Here is a 17500-nt window from a genome sequence, read left to right as displayed (position 1 = left end):
CGATGTGATCTATCAAGAAATATCTACAGCAAGAATTTTGGGTCTCAATGAATCCAAAATGACACTGTGGTTAGAAGTGGTGGAGAAAATAAAAGCTAGCATATAATGGTAATGTCTGGTTAGGAGCGAGGGATAATGGATGGATTATCCAATGGGGGGTCCGGGAGGGGGGGGGGTACGAGCTGGAGCATATGTGTGTAGGTTTTTAGATAACAGGTATTAAGGGTATATCCTATGACAATTAACTAAAATGTGATTTCATTGGATGTGCACTGACAAATAATGCTTGTATATCTTATCGTGTGTTGTCATGTTTGTTTATGTGTTTGTTTAAAAAATAATAAAAAAAAAAATACAAAAAAAACAATAAAAAGACCGGAAGGGTCGAAACGTTGTATCTGCTATTTCTTTGTCACAATTAAAACACCTCGGAGCATCAAGAGTGAGTTGCGACTGGAGCCCCGCTTTGTTTCATGTATTACTGTTTTTCACAGTTTGGCTCAGCTGCACCAAGGAACAGAGGATGTGCGTTATTTATTTGTTCCGTATATTCTCTCTGGATGTGTGTGTGTGTGTGTGTCTGTGTGTGTGTGTGTGTGTGTGTGTGTGTCTGTGCTCAGCCCTCGGAGATGGAGGTGGAGGCCCAGGTCCACCTGTACGGACACACGGCGGAGGTGACCAGCCTGTTTGTGTGTAAACCCTACAGCATCCTCATCAGCGTCAGCAGAGACGGGACCTGCATCATCTGGGACCTCAACAGGTGTGTGGAGTGTGGAGTGTGTTTGTTAGGGATGTCCGATATTATCGGCCAATATCGGCAGTAAAATGTGATATCGGAAAATATCGGTATCGGTTTAAAAAAAATAAAAAACAATAACAATATTTGTTATACATATATCCAGTGAAATGATTAGTTACCTGAAATTATTCAGTTTTTTGGACGGGGAAACCCTGCATATATCGGTATCGGTTGATATCGGTTGATATCGGTATCGGAAATTAAGAGTTGGACAATATCGGAATATCGGTATCGGTAAAAAAGCCAATATCGAGCATCCCTAGTGTTTGTATTTATTTATTAACTCATTGACCGCCGGGGGCCCGCTCTAGCACTGCCACGCTTTAAAAGATAGGAGTGCGTCACCTTGTTTGTAGAGCTATATAACTATATTCTATATTATAGCTATGGATACAATACTATGGCCCATTTGACATCACCTATCTATCGTTCAATATGTGAAAAAGAATACATTTTTCCATCCATACGTTCCCGTGCTATACCGTGGTGAAGTATGGTTTTAGAGCGGTCTAGGGTCATTCCCGAAATGCTGAGTTATAGCCCTACACGTCAATTCCACTATAGACGTTGCCATTTCTTGCCTGTACACGCTATTATTCAGAAATCAGATCTATATCATAGGTATTATGTTCCATCATGAATGCATGAAAGGGGAGGGGGGGGGGGGTCGTTTCTGATTATTTGATTGTCAGTAACGGCATTCGTATTGAACACTAAAAACGCTTATCAGCCCGATCGGTATAAAAGCATTGCACGATCAAGCAAAAATGTACGTCAAATCGTCCTTACCTGTGATCGGGAGTATTCCAAAAATAATATTCTAATTGTTTGATCGCCATCTGGTATATCCAATGTCCATTTGGTCCACGGCATAACCCACCACAACATATGGATCTGGGATATTTGACGCGCTTCAATGGACCCGGTAGAACCGTTCGCCTCGGCCGACAAGGAAAAATGAAACCCGAGACATTTGGCCATCCCACAGGCCAAGATACAAGGTTACAAAGGGTGCTCGATACCGCCGTCTAGCGTGATGCGGCCGGTATTGCACTTTGGCATTGTCAGGATGATTCCCCATGTTAACCCCGAGTCCGTGTCCCTGTAATGAATAGCAATATCGAATAAAAGAAATAACGATCAAATAACGTATATATATATATACATGGTTGCCGTTCAACGGTCGTCGGCCAAACGCGTATATAATCGTTGTTGGCGACCATTGAGTTAACACAAAGAGTTAAACAAAAGTTTAAAAAATATATACATAATAACCATATTGTGTAGGAGAAGTTTAGAAGCCTAGAGGCTTATCGAGAACTTCCCCTGTTTTGTAAAATCAAACATACAAAGATATACATATTATTTAAAAAATACCAGTAATACATTCAAAAGATATGTGGACTGTTAATACAAACATACATACACACAGTACATACATGCATATACTGCGTACATAATAATGCATAACCACCCACCCACCTGCCTACAAACCTACCCACACACATAACCAAATGCATACCTATTTACCTATGACCTACCGTACTTTTCGGACTATAAGCCGCGGCTTTTTCCCCAATTTTTCGACCCTGCGGCTTATATAACGGTGCGGCTTATATGTGACTCAACGTGACCAAACCCGAAAATGTAAAAATCTAAATATTGCTTTTTTGACTGCATTGAAATGTTATTTATCTGTTCCCTTATTTGCTAAACTTAATACAACCTGTAAATGAGTTAATTCTTGTTATTTGTCCGACAGTATTGTGTCCCAATGCTAATTACATATGGTAATTAAACATTAAAACACCTGCGGCTTATAGTCCAGTGCGGCTTATATATGTACACATCATTCAATTTAGCTGCTGCGGCTTATAGTCAGGTGCGGCTTATAGTGCGAAAAGTACGGTATTTAACTATCTACTACTTTTTGGATATGAGCATTTTTTGTAGTTTGCTTTAAAAAATAAGCACATTTAAATAAAATGTGTGATGTGTGAGTGTGTGTGCACTTGTATTACCATTACCATTACCACATGCGCATTGCTGGGACCAAACACCATAACCTCCGTTTTACTGTTATTGATAAGTAAACAATTTAATGCCAACCATGCTTTGACATCATCGAGGCACGCTAACAATGGTTTCACCGGGTTGCGATTGTTCCTTTTCAATGGCAGGTAGATCTGACTGTCATCGGCGTAGCAGTGAACGGAGACGCCATGTTTTCGGAGTATAGACCCCAAGGGGAGCAAATGTAGCAAAAATAAAATTGGCCCAAGAATTGAGCCCTGGGGCACCCCGCAGGGGAGAGGTGCTGTGGAGGATACAGCGTCGCCCAGGCTAACACGAAAGCTTCTCTCAGACAAGTATGATCTGAAAACCTCCAGGGCTGAGCCTTTAATGCCAACCCAGTGCTCCAGACGGGAGAGCAGAATATTGTGATCCACTGTGTCGAAGGCAGCAGTGAGATCCAAAAGTACGAGGAGCAGGGAGTCACCAGAGTCGGTGGCCAAAAGGATATCATTAAAAACTCTTAAGAGTGCAGTCTCTGTACTGTGCAGTGCTCTAAACCCAGACTGGAAAACCTCCAGAATGCCATGTGTGTCTAGAAAAGACATTAATTGGACAAGTAAAACATTTTCCAAGATTTTGGAGAAAAACGGGGGCTTGAAAATTGGCCTGAAATTAGAGAGGACAGAGGCGTCCAGGTTTGGCTTTTTAATCAGCGGTTGCACCACAGCAGGTGTGTGTGTGTGTGTGTGTGTGTGTGTGTGTGTGTGTGTGTGTGTGTGTGTGTGTGTGTGTGTGTGTGTGTGTGTGTGTGTGTGTGTGTGTGTGTGTGTGTGTGTGTGTGTGTGTGTGTGTGTGTGTGTGTGTGTGTGTGTGTGTGTGTGTGTGTGTGTGTGTGTGTGTGTGTGTGTGTTCATCATATTACTGTGTGTTCATCATATTACTGTGTGTATCATATTACTGTGTGTGTGTTCATCATATGACTGTGTGTTCATCATATTACTGTGTGTATCATATTACTGTGTGTGTGTTCATCATATGACTGTGTGAGTGTTCATCATATGACTGTGTTCATCATATGACTGTGTGTGTGTTCATCATATGACTGTGTATCATATTACTGTGTGTGTGTTCATCATATGACTGTGTCATATTACTGTGTGTGTGTTCATCATATGACTGTGTGTGTGTTCATCATATTACTGTGTGTGTGTGTGTTCATCATATGACTGTGTGTGTGTGCTCCTCTGTGTCCAGGCTGTGTTACGTCCAGAGTCTGACGGGCCACAAGAGTCCAGTGACGGCAGTATCTGCCAGCGAGACCACAGGGGACATCGCTACCGTCTGTGACTCAGGTAAGAGCTACCGTCTGTGAGAGCTACCGTCTGTGAGAGCTACCGTCTGTGAGAGCTACCGTCTGTGAGAGCTACCGTCTGTAAGAGCTACCGTCTGTAAGAGCTACCGTCTGTAAGAGCTAGCTACCGTCTGTAAGAGCTACCGTCTGTAAGAGCTACCGTCTGTAAGAGCTACCGTCTGTAAGAGCTACCGTCTGTAAGAGCTAGCTACTGTCTGTAAGAGCTACCGTCTGTAAGAGCTACCGTCTGTAAGAGCTACCGTCTGTAAGAGCTAGCTACCGTCTGTGAGAGCTACCGTCTGTAAGAGCTAGCTACCGTCTGTCAGAGCTACCGTCTGTAAGAGCTACCGTCTGTGAGAGCTACCGTCTGTAAGAGCTACCGTCTGTAAGAGCTACCGTCTGTGAGAGCTACCGTCTGTAAGAGCTACCGTCTGTGAGAGCTACCGTCTGTGAGAGCTACCGTCTGTAAGAGCTACCGTCTGTAAGAGCTACCGTCTGTAAGAGCTACCGTCTGTGAGAGCTACCGTCTGTAAGAGCTACCGTCTGTGAGAGCTACCGTCTGTGAGAGCTACCGTCTGTAAGGAATTCCAATGGCCGTGAATGTGTTAATGAACAAACACTCTTCCAACCTTGCTTTCAAATGTAAACCTCAGTGGGCGGAGGCAGTGACCTGCGGTTGTGGACGGTGAATGGCGACCTGATTGGCCACGTCCACTGCAGAGAGATCATCTGCTCCGTGGCCTTCTCCAATCAGCCGGAGGGGGTGTCGGTCAACGTCATTGCTGGGGGCCTGGAGAACGGAGTGGTCAGGTGAGCGCCATGTTGGATCTTAAGTAACCCTTTCACTGCCACACTACAGACGGTTAACCTTTCACTACCACACTACAGAAGGTTAACCTTTCACTACCTCACTACAGAAGGTTAACCCTTTCACTACCACACTACAGAAGGTTAACCCTTTCACTACCACACTACAGAAGGTTAACCCTTTCACTACCACACTACAGAAGGTTAACCTTTCACTACCACACTACAGAAGGTTAACCTTTCACTACCTCACTACAGAAGGTTAACCCTTTCACTACCACACTACAGAAGGTTAACCCTTTCACTACCACACTACAGAAGGTTAACCCTTTCACTACCACACTACAGAAGGTTAAACCTTTCACTACCAAAGGTTAACCCTTTCACTACCACACTACAGAAGGTTAACCGTTCACTACCACACTACAGAAGGTTAACCTTTCACTACCACACTACAGAAGGTTAACCCTTTCACTACCACACTACAGACGGTTAACACTTCAACTACCACACTACAGGTTAACCTTCTGTAGTGTGGTAGTGAAAGGGTTAACCTTCTGTAGTGTGGTAGTGAAAGGGTTAAAGGTACAATTCTGTTTTATTTCATGTCTTAGAGACCTGCATTACTACTGTAAGCCTTTCATTTCTGAAAACTCCACATTCAGGTTATGGAGTACCTGGGATCTGAAACCAGTGAGAGAGATCACCTTCCCCAAGTCCAACAAACCAATCATCAGGTATAGTCATGTTATTTATTTGTACTATATTCATTGCACAATTATTATAATTTTTATCTGAAACTTATTGTATTGGATGCTTTGCCCTGTGAGACTGCTGTGAAAAAGTGACTTTGCTAAATGATGATTGACATTCCGATCCTCCAATCGGCGCTACTTCCTCAGTCATCACAAGCATAGTGAAACTATATATATTGTATGGACATTGTGTTATTTGTATGCTGACCTCACAAAAGCAATGACTATAGACCAGCACAACACTTCCGGGATTTCTTTAAATTTTTTATCCACTTTTTCTCCTTATTTTCTCCCATCCCAATTTCGTATTTTTCCAATTCTCCCCTCCCATGTCTTGAACGTTGCTAGACTGTGCCTCCCACTGGTCGGCTGCAGTGAGGACAGAAGCCTTGCATCACGTGTCCCCTCCGGTACACGAGGAGGCAGCCTGCCGCATCTTTTCACCAGACAGCTCGAACTCTCAGCGGCGAGGAGTAACGCGTGGGAGGCTCACGCTGCCCCCGATACTTCCTGACTCTGCTGTGCAGGCGTCACCCAACCGACCTGTAGGAGTCGCTGTCCACAACGTCCAATCCCCACCCACCGGCTTTCCCACCCTCTTAACACTTGCCAATTGTGTTAGTATGACGGCCGGCCAGCCGGTAGCAACGCAGAGAGCTGGGCTCGAACCCAGCATCTCCTGCGTTAGTGGCGAGCGCCTTGCCCACTGCGCCAATCAGCCGCCCACACTTCCGGGATTCTGAAATCATGGGAGAGAGTAGGTGCGGGAAAGCGACTATAGCTCGGCAGAGAAAATGCCGATCGACGTGGGATTGGTCCCTCCGTGTTCCGGAGACTCGGGCGTATAAAAGACTGACCCCCACAGCCATAGCTACGACCACTTAATGTCGAGGCTCTCATCCACATTCATTCATTTCTCCCCCCGCCTCTCTCTCCTCCATGATTTCAGAATCCCGGAAGTGTTGCGGTGGTCTATAGTCATTTATTTTGTGAGGTCAGCATACAAATAACACAATGTCCACACGATATATATAGTTTCACTATGCTTGTGATGACGTGAGGAAGTAGCGCCGATTGGAGGATCGGAGTGTCAATGATCATTTAGCAGCGTCACTTTTCCACGAGCTCAATGTAACGCGGAAGTGCAGCGCTCTTATGGAAATGTTGAATCGACCGTACGACTGCTGTTTGAGGGTCCTGACGTCGTGTGTCTCTCCTCCCTCCCTCCCTCCCTCCCTCCCTCCCTCCCTCCCTCCCTCCCTCCCTCTCTCTCTCTCCCTCAGCCTGACGTACTCGTGTGACGGCCACCACCTGTACACGGCCAACAGCGAGGGCACGGTGATGGCCTGGTGCCGGCGCGACCAGCAGCGCATGAAGCTGCCCATGTTCTACTCCTTCCTCAGCAGCTACGCTGCCGGCTGAGCACCCCCCCCTCCCCGACGCACCACCGCCCCTCTGGACGCACCACCGCCCCTCTGGACGCACCCGCACCGACGCACCCGCCCTCTGGACGCACCACCGCCCCTCTGGACGCACCCGCACCGACGCACCCGCCCTCTGGACGCATCCCCCCTCGAACGCACCGCTGCCCGGACACACCAGCCTCCTCTTGAGAGCAGATCCCCCCCCCCGGCCCCTTCCCTCCTGCTGGGAGAGGGAAGACCTCAGCATGACCCTGACCTCGCCCCCCTGACCCCCGACCCCCCGATCTAAAAGCCATTCCCAACTGGAACTCTCACCAGAGCCACACTCCCGGCATAAAGCAATGATATGAAAATAGTATTATATGTATATATATTTATAGACACACCGAAGAGGTGGAGATGATGGACGAAGACTTTTTGGCTGTGAAGAAGGTCGCCATGGATTCCTGGAGGTGTTTTGTTTGTTTTTGTTTTGTTTTTGTCGTCTCTTTGTTTGATTTGTGTCTTTTCTTTTCTTTTCTCCGTGTTTGGTCTCTGCTGCATTTTGGATGTTTTTTTGTTGAGTTTCCTCGCTGCCATCTCCTGACCTCCTCCTCCTCCTCCTCCTCGCCTGACCCTGTTGCTGATTCCCTGGTAGAGCCGCTCTGTGGACCCGGCGAGGCCCGGCCCGGCCCAGTCGCCCCCCCCTCTGGGAGAGACCGCGTCCCGGTAGATTAGGCTACGTTTTTTTTTGGCTGTAGCCGCCGGTGGTGAAATGGTATAAATAAAATTAAAAAAAAACACTACCCAACACTTTGGAGGGGGAACCGACCATATCATTTTTGGAGGTTATTATTTTCTATTCTTAAAAAAAAAATGTATAAAAGAAAAAAAGGATAGAAATTGAAGAATAAACTCCCGTTTGGCTCGTTAGATACTGAAAGTGCGGTGAACTTTGGACCGTCGGACAGAATGTTCCTCTGAGGGGACGATAGTGGGGTCTTTTGGAGGCTCCTTGCACGTGTTGCCCTACTCCTGCAATGCTGTGTGTGTGTGTGTGTGCGTGTGTGTGTGTGTGTGTGTGTGCGTGTGTGTGTGTGTGTGTGTGTGTGTGTGCGAGAGAGAGAAACACCACCGTCACGTTCCTTTATTTTCTTTTTAAAGGCCGGCCTCGTTTGAACCTCGTCTCGACCGTCGACCGTTTCTCATGGAAGCCGAGAGTCTCGTCTTACCGTATCTCCCCCCCCCCCCCCGCCGCTCGCCGTCCTCGCGTTACCGCTCGGCACGTATCCGTCTCCGATGCACCAGAACCCTGCCGCCGCGGCGGTTTGAGATTTAAAAGAGCTCGTTTTGGAGAAATAAATCGTTATTGAAATCAAAGATCCGAGAGATGGAATTAATAACCGCCGGCGACCGGATCCTCCCCGCCGTCGTCGTCCGTAGAGAGGAGAGGCGTTACGGTTCGGTGAATGTGTTCACCGCGCAGTGAACCCTTTCACTACCACACTACAGAAGGTTAACCCTTTCACTATCACACACAGTGGAACCAGTGGAGAGAAATGGTCTCTCCTTACTTTGCCGGTAAACCAAACGGACATAAACAGTACTTTGCCGGTAAACCAAACGGACATAAACAGTACTTTGCCGGTAAACCAAACAGACATAAACAGTACTTTGCCGGTAAACCAAACAGACATAAACAGTACTTTGCCAGCAAACCAAACAGACATAAACAGTAAAGCCACTGACACTGGTCTCTACATTCCCAACCAACTCCCGGCTCGTCTGATATCGGTCCGTCGGTCATAAAGTGAAACGGAAGAGGTCAAAGCACTTTGGTTTGTCCACCAAAAAAGCTCCAAAAGATAGAAAATAAACTAGCAGAGCCAGAACTCCCCTGGAGCCACAGCCAGCAGAGAAGCCGGTTTACTTTCGCTTTCAAACCAGCCGCAGCCTGAGAACTGGAGTGTGAGGGGCTGTGACACTAAAGATGGCGGCAACGACAAAGAATTGCTGCAAAATAAACATACATTTGTTGTTTAAATAATAATAATAAAAAAAAAATGTAATACTAATAAAAATATCGATAATTATCGATATCGGAACGATATGACACTTTTGATTGTGATAACAGTTTTGCCAATATCGCCCAGCCCTAGACCATATACAACATGCATATTAGAAGAAGAAGAAAAAGAAACATTTGTACGGACTCAGCCGAGCGTCTCTCTCTCCACGCGGTCACGAAACGTCCGGGTCCGCTTCGCCTTCGCGTTTTTTATCGTCGCAGAAAAAGCGCTTCCATTTTGTCTTAAAAACCCCCCACGTGTGTCGGAGTCAAATGTGTTTTACGAGAAAGGGAAAACATTTTGTGATTATACTTTCATTCCTTATTGTTTTGATTTATTATTATCACTTCACTTTCTCCCCCCCCCCCCCGGTCCTCGGGCTGAATCCAAAGCTCGAAATTATTGTACTTAAGTACTGTATTTGAGTAAAAAAAATACTTAGTTACTTTCCACCACTGGGGATACCTATAGATCTTACCGCTCGATTCACTCCAATGACGTTGTTTACAGTGGGTTCATGCTTGCATGTGTACATATGATATACCTTCTTCCCTCTCTTAAAGTCCTCTCTTGAATATTGTATGCAGAGAGGGGCGACCCGGTCCTCCAGAGAGGGGCGACCCTGGTTCTCCCCCCGAACGTTAGCGGGGTACAGCGATGTATGAATGTTGTTTATGAGAAAACAGCTCAACTACAGGGAGGGGAAGCAGCCTACTTACTGAAAGATGTGTTTTTTTTTTGTTTGTTCTTCTTTCTGACTGAAGGAATTACTGAGTGTTATTTTGTTTCCGTTTGATGACTTGATTAAGCTATGCATAATTTAAAATCATTGTCTTATGTTACTTTAAAAAAAAGAATAAAAAATGTGTGTTGATTTTTCTCCCCATTCAAAATGACCCCGTTTACACTGCTGTCTCCAGCTTGGAACCAAGACTCCGGGCCTGAAAGGGTTTGTTTTATGGTTTTTTTTCGTATGTATGGACAAACCCAAGTGATCAGTATATTATAAATACATATATAAATATTTAAGAAACTTTACATGACATGGTTGTACTGTCTTTTATTTTTTTCTGTTTGTGTGTGTTTTTTTTTCTTTTTTTAAGTAGTAGTAGTAGTAGTTTTATTCAGTCATCATCGCACACAATCGATGCACAATCAATCATTCCACAATCTTTGATTTTACAGTGACTGAAAAGGTACAGACTGAAGCATAATGCTTATACATGCCTGTCCTATATTCTTAACCAAATTAAGACTCAAACGGTATTCTAAAAGAAAATAACAAAAAAATAATTATTCACATTTGTAATCTTCAAAAATAGCTTCATAAACCATTTTCTTAAAAACCAAAAGCGAATGACTCATTCTTAAATGTATATAAGAATTGTTCCACAAGTTAACCCCAACAATAGAAATATATCTCCTTTTAATCCCTTTTCTTAGCTTTTTGAACAGTAAATTTACAAATGTCTCAAATCCTATTTTTATATATTATATTATGTATTGAAAAAAAAACTTTGCACACCGTCAATTTAATAATTACCATGTCAATGGAGTTTATATGAGTTAATACAAGTCACTATTTGTATTTGTTAACTTGTCAACGGGTATGAGAATTCAACATTTCATTAACGCATACAGATCTTTTATATTAGAATAGCATTCATAAACCCTTATGCATTATGGTCATAGGCGGCCTTAGCTATGTTTCACCCATTTCCATCTAAATGGGCCCCACCCACTAGCAGGGCCCCCAGATTGACAAAGCAAATGCACCCTTGATGGACATTTACATTTAGTCATTTAGCTGACGCTTTTATCTAGTGATGCACCGATGTGAAAATTGTGGCCGATAACCGATATTAATATTGCTGTTCTGGCCGATACCGATATTTACCGATGTCGATATCTCTGTATAGAAAACACTTTTTTATGATAATCAAATAAAGAGCTATTTTCAAAAACAAAAAAAATTACTTTTGTAACTTATTTTCAGAAATGACTGATATTTTTTTAACTATTTAAGGCCAAAACATGTTAAAAAAAATAAAAATTTAATATCGGCCCTATCTTGATATCGGACCGATACCGATGTGTAAAAAAAAAACTGCCATATCAGCCGATATTATATCGGCGGCCGATATATCGCGCATCACTACTTTTATCCAAAGTGACTTACAAGTCGGATAGGAGTATGTCTGAGGCGGCCAGAAGATGCAGAGCGTAGGGGTCTTGAGGGTGTGTAGTTAGAGACCATTGACCAGGAGGTAGGCGCGAGCCGTTCCCTTTGCTGCACGGTATGCCAGGTCGAGGGCCTTGAAGCGGATACGTGCAGCAATGGGGAGCCAGTGCAGGTCCCTAAGAAGTGGGGTGACATGGGCCGACTTCGGTAGGTTTGAGATAAGGCGGGCCGCTGCGTTCTGAATGAGTTGAAGAGGCTTGGTGGCAGTGGTCGGGAGGCCAGCGAGCACTGTGTTGCAGTAATTGACAAAGTGATTGACAAAGCAAATGTGCACACTGTGCCAATGTGGACAAATGATGCGTGATAGAAATGCTTTAAAGGGCACATCACCAACACAGAAAGATGTTCACTGACTTTAAGTCTTACACCTTGTAGAAGAAACCTCGTTCCTGACATAAACCACCTCATGGAAATCTCCAAGGTGCCATTTAACTCTTGTCGTGGCGAGTTTGGCACAGTGGCTACTAGAGCTGTTTCCCCGAAGCCTGTTTTTGGACTTCGAACTTCGTCCGGGTTTTTCGAACGGACGTTCGAACCTTTGTTTTTAATTACAAAAAAAATGTATTTCTTTTTTTTTAATATAAAATATCCTCAAACTAAATCCTCAATTTGAATAAACTGATTAATCTGATTAAATTAGATTTTTTTTTTTTATTAAATCAACTTTCTTTAATGAATATAACTCATCAGTTTCGTCAACATAAATAATCCAATAAGGGCACGGTTGGTACGAAAGTGATGCTGACGTCTTGATGGAGCGCCAAGCAGATGCAGATAGGCTACATCATTTATGATAAATGTTTTATAAAAAAATTTATGACTAGTCATATACTATAATAGTATAATACTATATAATGCATTATACTGTGTGTACTGTGTAGCCTAATCTTTATCTGCAACTGTGAAGAAAAACCCCATTGGTTTAAACGGAATGAATAGACGCATACAAATATATATATATATATATATATACCGGTATAAAAAAAAATATATATTTTATTAAATATTCTAATGTTGATTTAGAATTCTAACGCCAACGTAACAAACGAAGGTCCGAACGTTCAAACGTTTGGGCTCAGCCCTAGTGGCTGCAGTAGCTTCCCATCTGATGCGCAAATTGGCCTAAAACTTATTTTCATTGGCTTCATTGGCTTCATTGTGATTCTGGGTGGGGTAAGTAAGTAAGTAAGTAAGTAAAACTTTATTTGTATAGCGCCCTTCTCAGCACGAGTGCACAGAGTGCTTCACAGCATTTTTAAAACATCAGTAGAAAATACAAGAAATAATACATGCAGAGAGAGAGAAAAAACATATAAAATTTGCTAAAACACCAGAATAGACAACGAAAAACAAGAACAAAACAGACATGAACGGAGAGAAAACGGCTATGGGTGTTTAAAAAGGCCTGCCTGTAGAAGTGGGTTTTTAGATGAGCTCTGAGGGAGCGGTGTTCAGGGCTAAAGGGAGGGCAGGGCCGCGTTCCAGAGCCTTGGGGCTGCAGTCACCGCAAAGGCTGGGGCCCCCTTCAGTCTGGTCCATGGGCACCACCAGGAGCTCCTGATGGGATGACCGCAGTGACCGGCTGGAGGAGAGTGGGTGTAGGAGCTCATTGATGTAGGGGGGGGGGGTTACTTTAGGTTAGGTTTACTTTATTTGATCAAGGGGGACAGTGAACATTAATAAAACATTTTACAAATGTAAATGCACCCAATTTTAGCCAAAAGGCTCATTTCCATTGGCAGTCCCCCTCCTGCCAGAAGGTGCTACAGGCTAAAATCCTGTGTGAAAAAAGGGTTAGCAATAAAAAGAATAAAATCAAGATAAATAACATTAGAATAAAAACACAACCAAAGCACATAGACATACGATAGGGATACAGGTCACAATACAGTCATGGACACAAGGACAGAGCACATCATGACATATTAAGAGACCCAGACATAGACAGACGCACCATATCCACACACACACACACACACACACACACACACACACACACACACACACACACACACACACACACACACACACACCTCAGTGTTGACAGTCAATGAGCCATTCCCTAACCCTGCACTTGAATGAATGATATGATGTGGACACTCTAATTGTTTGAGGAATTGAGTTCCATTGGTGGGATGCTCTGTATGAGAAGACGGCCTGGCCAGATATACTTTTTTTTTTTAAAGGGATTGTACATTCTTCCCCCTTGCCGGGGGGGGGGGGGGGGACTTGTCCATGGAGGGCTCTGAGGGCTCTGTAACCTCATAATGTGCCGTTTCATTTGATATATGATACTATGATAGCATTATGCTGTAAGATACTAGGGCTGAAGGGGAAGTGGTACGTGTATCTTGCGTGTACAGTACGCAGGCTCATTTGCTTGCACCCCACAATTTGATAATCACCAGCTAGTACCCAGGAATGAATGTGTAGTTTGTGTACGGCCCATTACATCCTCATGTGTGCTGGGGGGTGGGGGTTGTTAGAATAATAAATCAATCAATCAATCAGATTTATTTATAGAGCACCAAAGTGCTGTACAGAGGGTAGATGCTAGGGGTGTAACGGTACACAAAAACCACGGTTCGGTACGTACCTCGGTTTTGAAGTCACGGTTCGGTACGGGTTTTCGGTACAGTGGGGGGAAAGTTTGGCTTTCCATGTTCCACTCAGGGGTGATGTAGTGTGCAGTAACTAATTGTACTTGTAGGGCTGTCAACGAATATTCTATATTGAAATTAATAATCGACTTGTAAAAAAAGAAAATAATAATTATAATTATATTAGATTTAGAAAAAAACAGCCCCCGGTGGGCGGTCGTTAGTGGTTATCATACCATTGTATTCGTTCGGTACACAGCCGTTCGGTACGGTACGGTTTGATTGAATTGATTGAAAACTTTATTAACAGATTGCAGAATGGGTACAGTACAGTACAGCTCAATACATACAATTGTTACGGGGATGCAGACCAGAGAAAGACTTTCGTCTTGTTTACATCAGGGTCCCCCAATTTCAATTCATCAGGACATACATGACATACAGTTCAAGTTCAAGTTTCTTTAATAGTTAATAGTTAATAATACTGTTACGCTCCAGAGACTGTGCTAGACAAGATAAGTATGAAATAACATAGTATAGCATGTAAATTAGAAGTAAAAAATGAGGTCACAGTGTTCAGTATAGACATATGTACAATGTTCGATGCAGAATAGACGTAACAGATAGACAGTACTGCTACATCTATACATTTATGACATATCAGATTTGCAAATACAGTACTGTTTGTGATACCAAAAGAGTCCAGAAAAGAGAGTATATACATTTGACGTAGAAACTGTACATTGGAGGGTAGGAGGGGGGGGGGGACTGCACATTGGAGGTGCTTGGGTGGGTGGGGTGGGACACTGTACAACTGTACAAGCAAAACTGTACATTGGAATATTGACAAAACCATACTTGGTCATTTACTGTACATTGGGTTGGGTTAGGACATTTACAGGGGCCAGTTTCGAATTGCAGTCTCCCGTAGGTGTTCTTTGAGAGTGTTTTTGAAAGTGGGTAGTGATTCACATTCCTTTACAGCTTTGGGTAGGGCGTTCCACATTGATGTGGCATAATTGCGAAACGTGTTTAGTCCCTTGTTTGAGCCGAATCTGGGTTTAACATGATTTGTGGAGCTCCCTCTGGTGTTGTGGTCGTGGTATTCACTGACCTTTGGGAAGTATTTTGACATGTACACACTGAAACGGTTCGGTACGGATACGTGTACCTTGACACCCCTAGTAGATACACATAGATACATCTAGACAACATATAGACAACAATCACATCTCAGTTTTATGGGAGGACACACAAGCAAACAGGGCCAGTGAGTCAGTGAACATCGGGAAAAGCTAATGAGTAGAAGTGGGTTTTGAGTCTAGACTTGAAGGCATCTGTCGAGGGGGCGAGCCTAATGGAGGTGGGGATGCTGTTCCACAGTTCAGGGGCTGCGACAGCAAAGGCACGCCCCCCCCCCCCTGAGCTTAAGGTTAGACCTCCGGACTGTCGGGAGCCTCTGATCGGCTGACCTGAGGGACCTGGTGTTGGAATAGGGGGATAGGAGGTCTGAGATGTAGATGGGGGGCTGACCATTAAGGGCTTTAAAAACGAACAGGAGAACCTTAAAATCTATCCTGTAACGTACTGGAAGCCAATGAAGGGAGGCAAGGACAGGGGTGATGTGGTCTCTCTTACGGGTTCCGGTCTAGCAGCTGCGTTCTGTACTAGCTGTAGGCGGGACGGGGAAGACTGGTTGATGCCTATATAGAGGGAGTTGCCGTAGTCTAATCTAGACACGATGAAAGCGTGGATAACTCTGTGAAGGTCTGCAGGGGAGAGAAGGGCTTTGAGCTGAGCAATGGTGCGTAGTTGGAAAAAACATGCCCTCACCACTGAATTCACTTGTCTGTCAAACTTAAATTGGGGATAAAAAAAATTACACCTAGGTTCTTGACATAGGGCTTGACCAGGGAGGACAGGTTGCCTAGAGTCTAGAGTCTAGACTAAGACAAGGGCCCCATGTTTGACGTTGAAACTGGCCCCCTGACAACTGTAACAATTCTACCAGATTTGGACGAAATGAACAGAATATGTCAAACATGAAAGGTCAGACTTTAGTTGAAAGGATAAAAGAATAGGAGGAGAAATGTACTTAAAACAAAACAAAAATTATTATGTTGAAAAATGAGTGTAAAAAAAACGATGTTGTTTCAGTGGCATTGCTCCCTGGAAAAAAAAGATTTTTCAAAAAGAAACTGGCTGCATGTGATTATGGTGTGGTTATAACGTATACCTAATGCCCTATATATCAATACCAGACTAGATTAAAGAGAGTATTGAAAGTATTACTTATTATAGTTATAAGTATTTATTTGAAAGGGATAGTGCACAATTAAAATGAAATGACACCAGGGTTAGCCTACTTTCAAGCTAATATGGTGTCTGCTCTCAGTCCAGAAGGTCTCTGGTATAGTCAACATAATGTAAGATACTGTTCACGGTAGTGTAGTGGTTAACGCTGTCGCTACAGCTAGCTAACAGCTATAAGTTTGTGCGTTCGATTCCCGCTTGGGGACCAGGTTGCCGTGTTGCCAGTTACCCAGGTGGGGGTATCTCCCGGGCCTTTCTGTGTGGAGTTTGCATGTTCTCCCCGTGCTCACAAGGATTCCCCCCCCCGATAAGAGAAACCCAATGGAAAAACATGCAAAACAACAGATCGCTAACGCTGTCGCGTCCCTGGCGAAGACGGACAGGAGCACTTGGATTGGTCCCCGGGCGCGACCCCACGCTGCAGCCCTTGTCTGCTCCCGGCTGCCCTTGGGGGGGAAGGAGGCGACGGGATGGGAGGTGCAGAGAACATTTAGTCAGCGACTCAGTGCATGTGTGTGTGTGTTCCTGTGGGTTACTTTTATACGAAGGCATCTTCTCTTGAGGCAAGGCCTTTATTTACTGTGACGGATGCGTCTGTGTGCCGCACCCGCCGCACATATTAACTTGTTGTTCCCTCACCCTTATTGTTTGTTTGTTTAGTTATTGTTTGTAGACGTTTACATTCATGATGCACATACACAATTTCTATGTCACATAATTACACACGACACATAGACTTGCGTACTGATATCATGTACATTCTTTATTATCTGACTTACATGGTTTTACAAGTTTGAGTGCATGCATCTCGTTCATTTGTTTGTTTCTTTAACTCTGCAGCCAGCCGTCCTCACTCTGGGCAAACAGAGCAGCTGCAACTGGTCCACCCTAAATAGCCGGATGGGGGTGGTGGACCGAACCATGTCACAGGAGATGTCGGGGGGGGGGGGGGGGGGGGGGGGGTTCCTTGTATTGTGATTAAGTTTATTATATGTATTTTCCGTATTACTTAAGATTATTGGTTGTTTAGTTTGGTAGATATGTTATATGTTGTATGTTTATTGTTTATTTGATTAATGTGCATTTTTAAGATAGAGTAAAATATGAATTAATCAATTAGCCTGCTTATGTTTATGTGTCTGGCC

General features: G+C 44.0%; 1 protein-coding gene across 1 annotated transcript in view; it reads left to right on the top strand.

Annotated features, from left to right (window-relative positions):
• lyst (lysosomal trafficking regulator) overlaps window positions 1-9224 on the top strand; it is a 190048-nt gene extending 180824 nt beyond the window's left edge. The window contains 5 exon segments of the mRNA XM_084322050.1: window positions 621-760; window positions 4070-4167; window positions 4820-4976; window positions 5639-5710; window positions 7012-9224. Coding sequence (XP_084178176.1) covers window positions 621-760; window positions 4070-4167; window positions 4820-4976; window positions 5639-5710; window positions 7012-7150 — 606 coding nt within the window. The 3' untranslated portion in view covers window positions 7151-9224.
• The last annotated feature ends 8276 nt before the right edge of the window (window positions 9225-17500 follow it).

Source organism: Notolepis coatsorum, assembly GCF_963971535.1.
Source record: "Notolepis coatsorum genome assembly, chromosome: 9".
In the NCBI taxonomy this organism is placed as follows: domain Eukaryota; kingdom Metazoa; phylum Chordata; class Actinopteri; order Aulopiformes; family Paralepididae; genus Notolepis; species Notolepis coatsorum.
The sequence above is the reverse complement of the archived record's forward strand: the minus strand, read 5'-3'. Positions and strand labels throughout refer to the sequence as shown.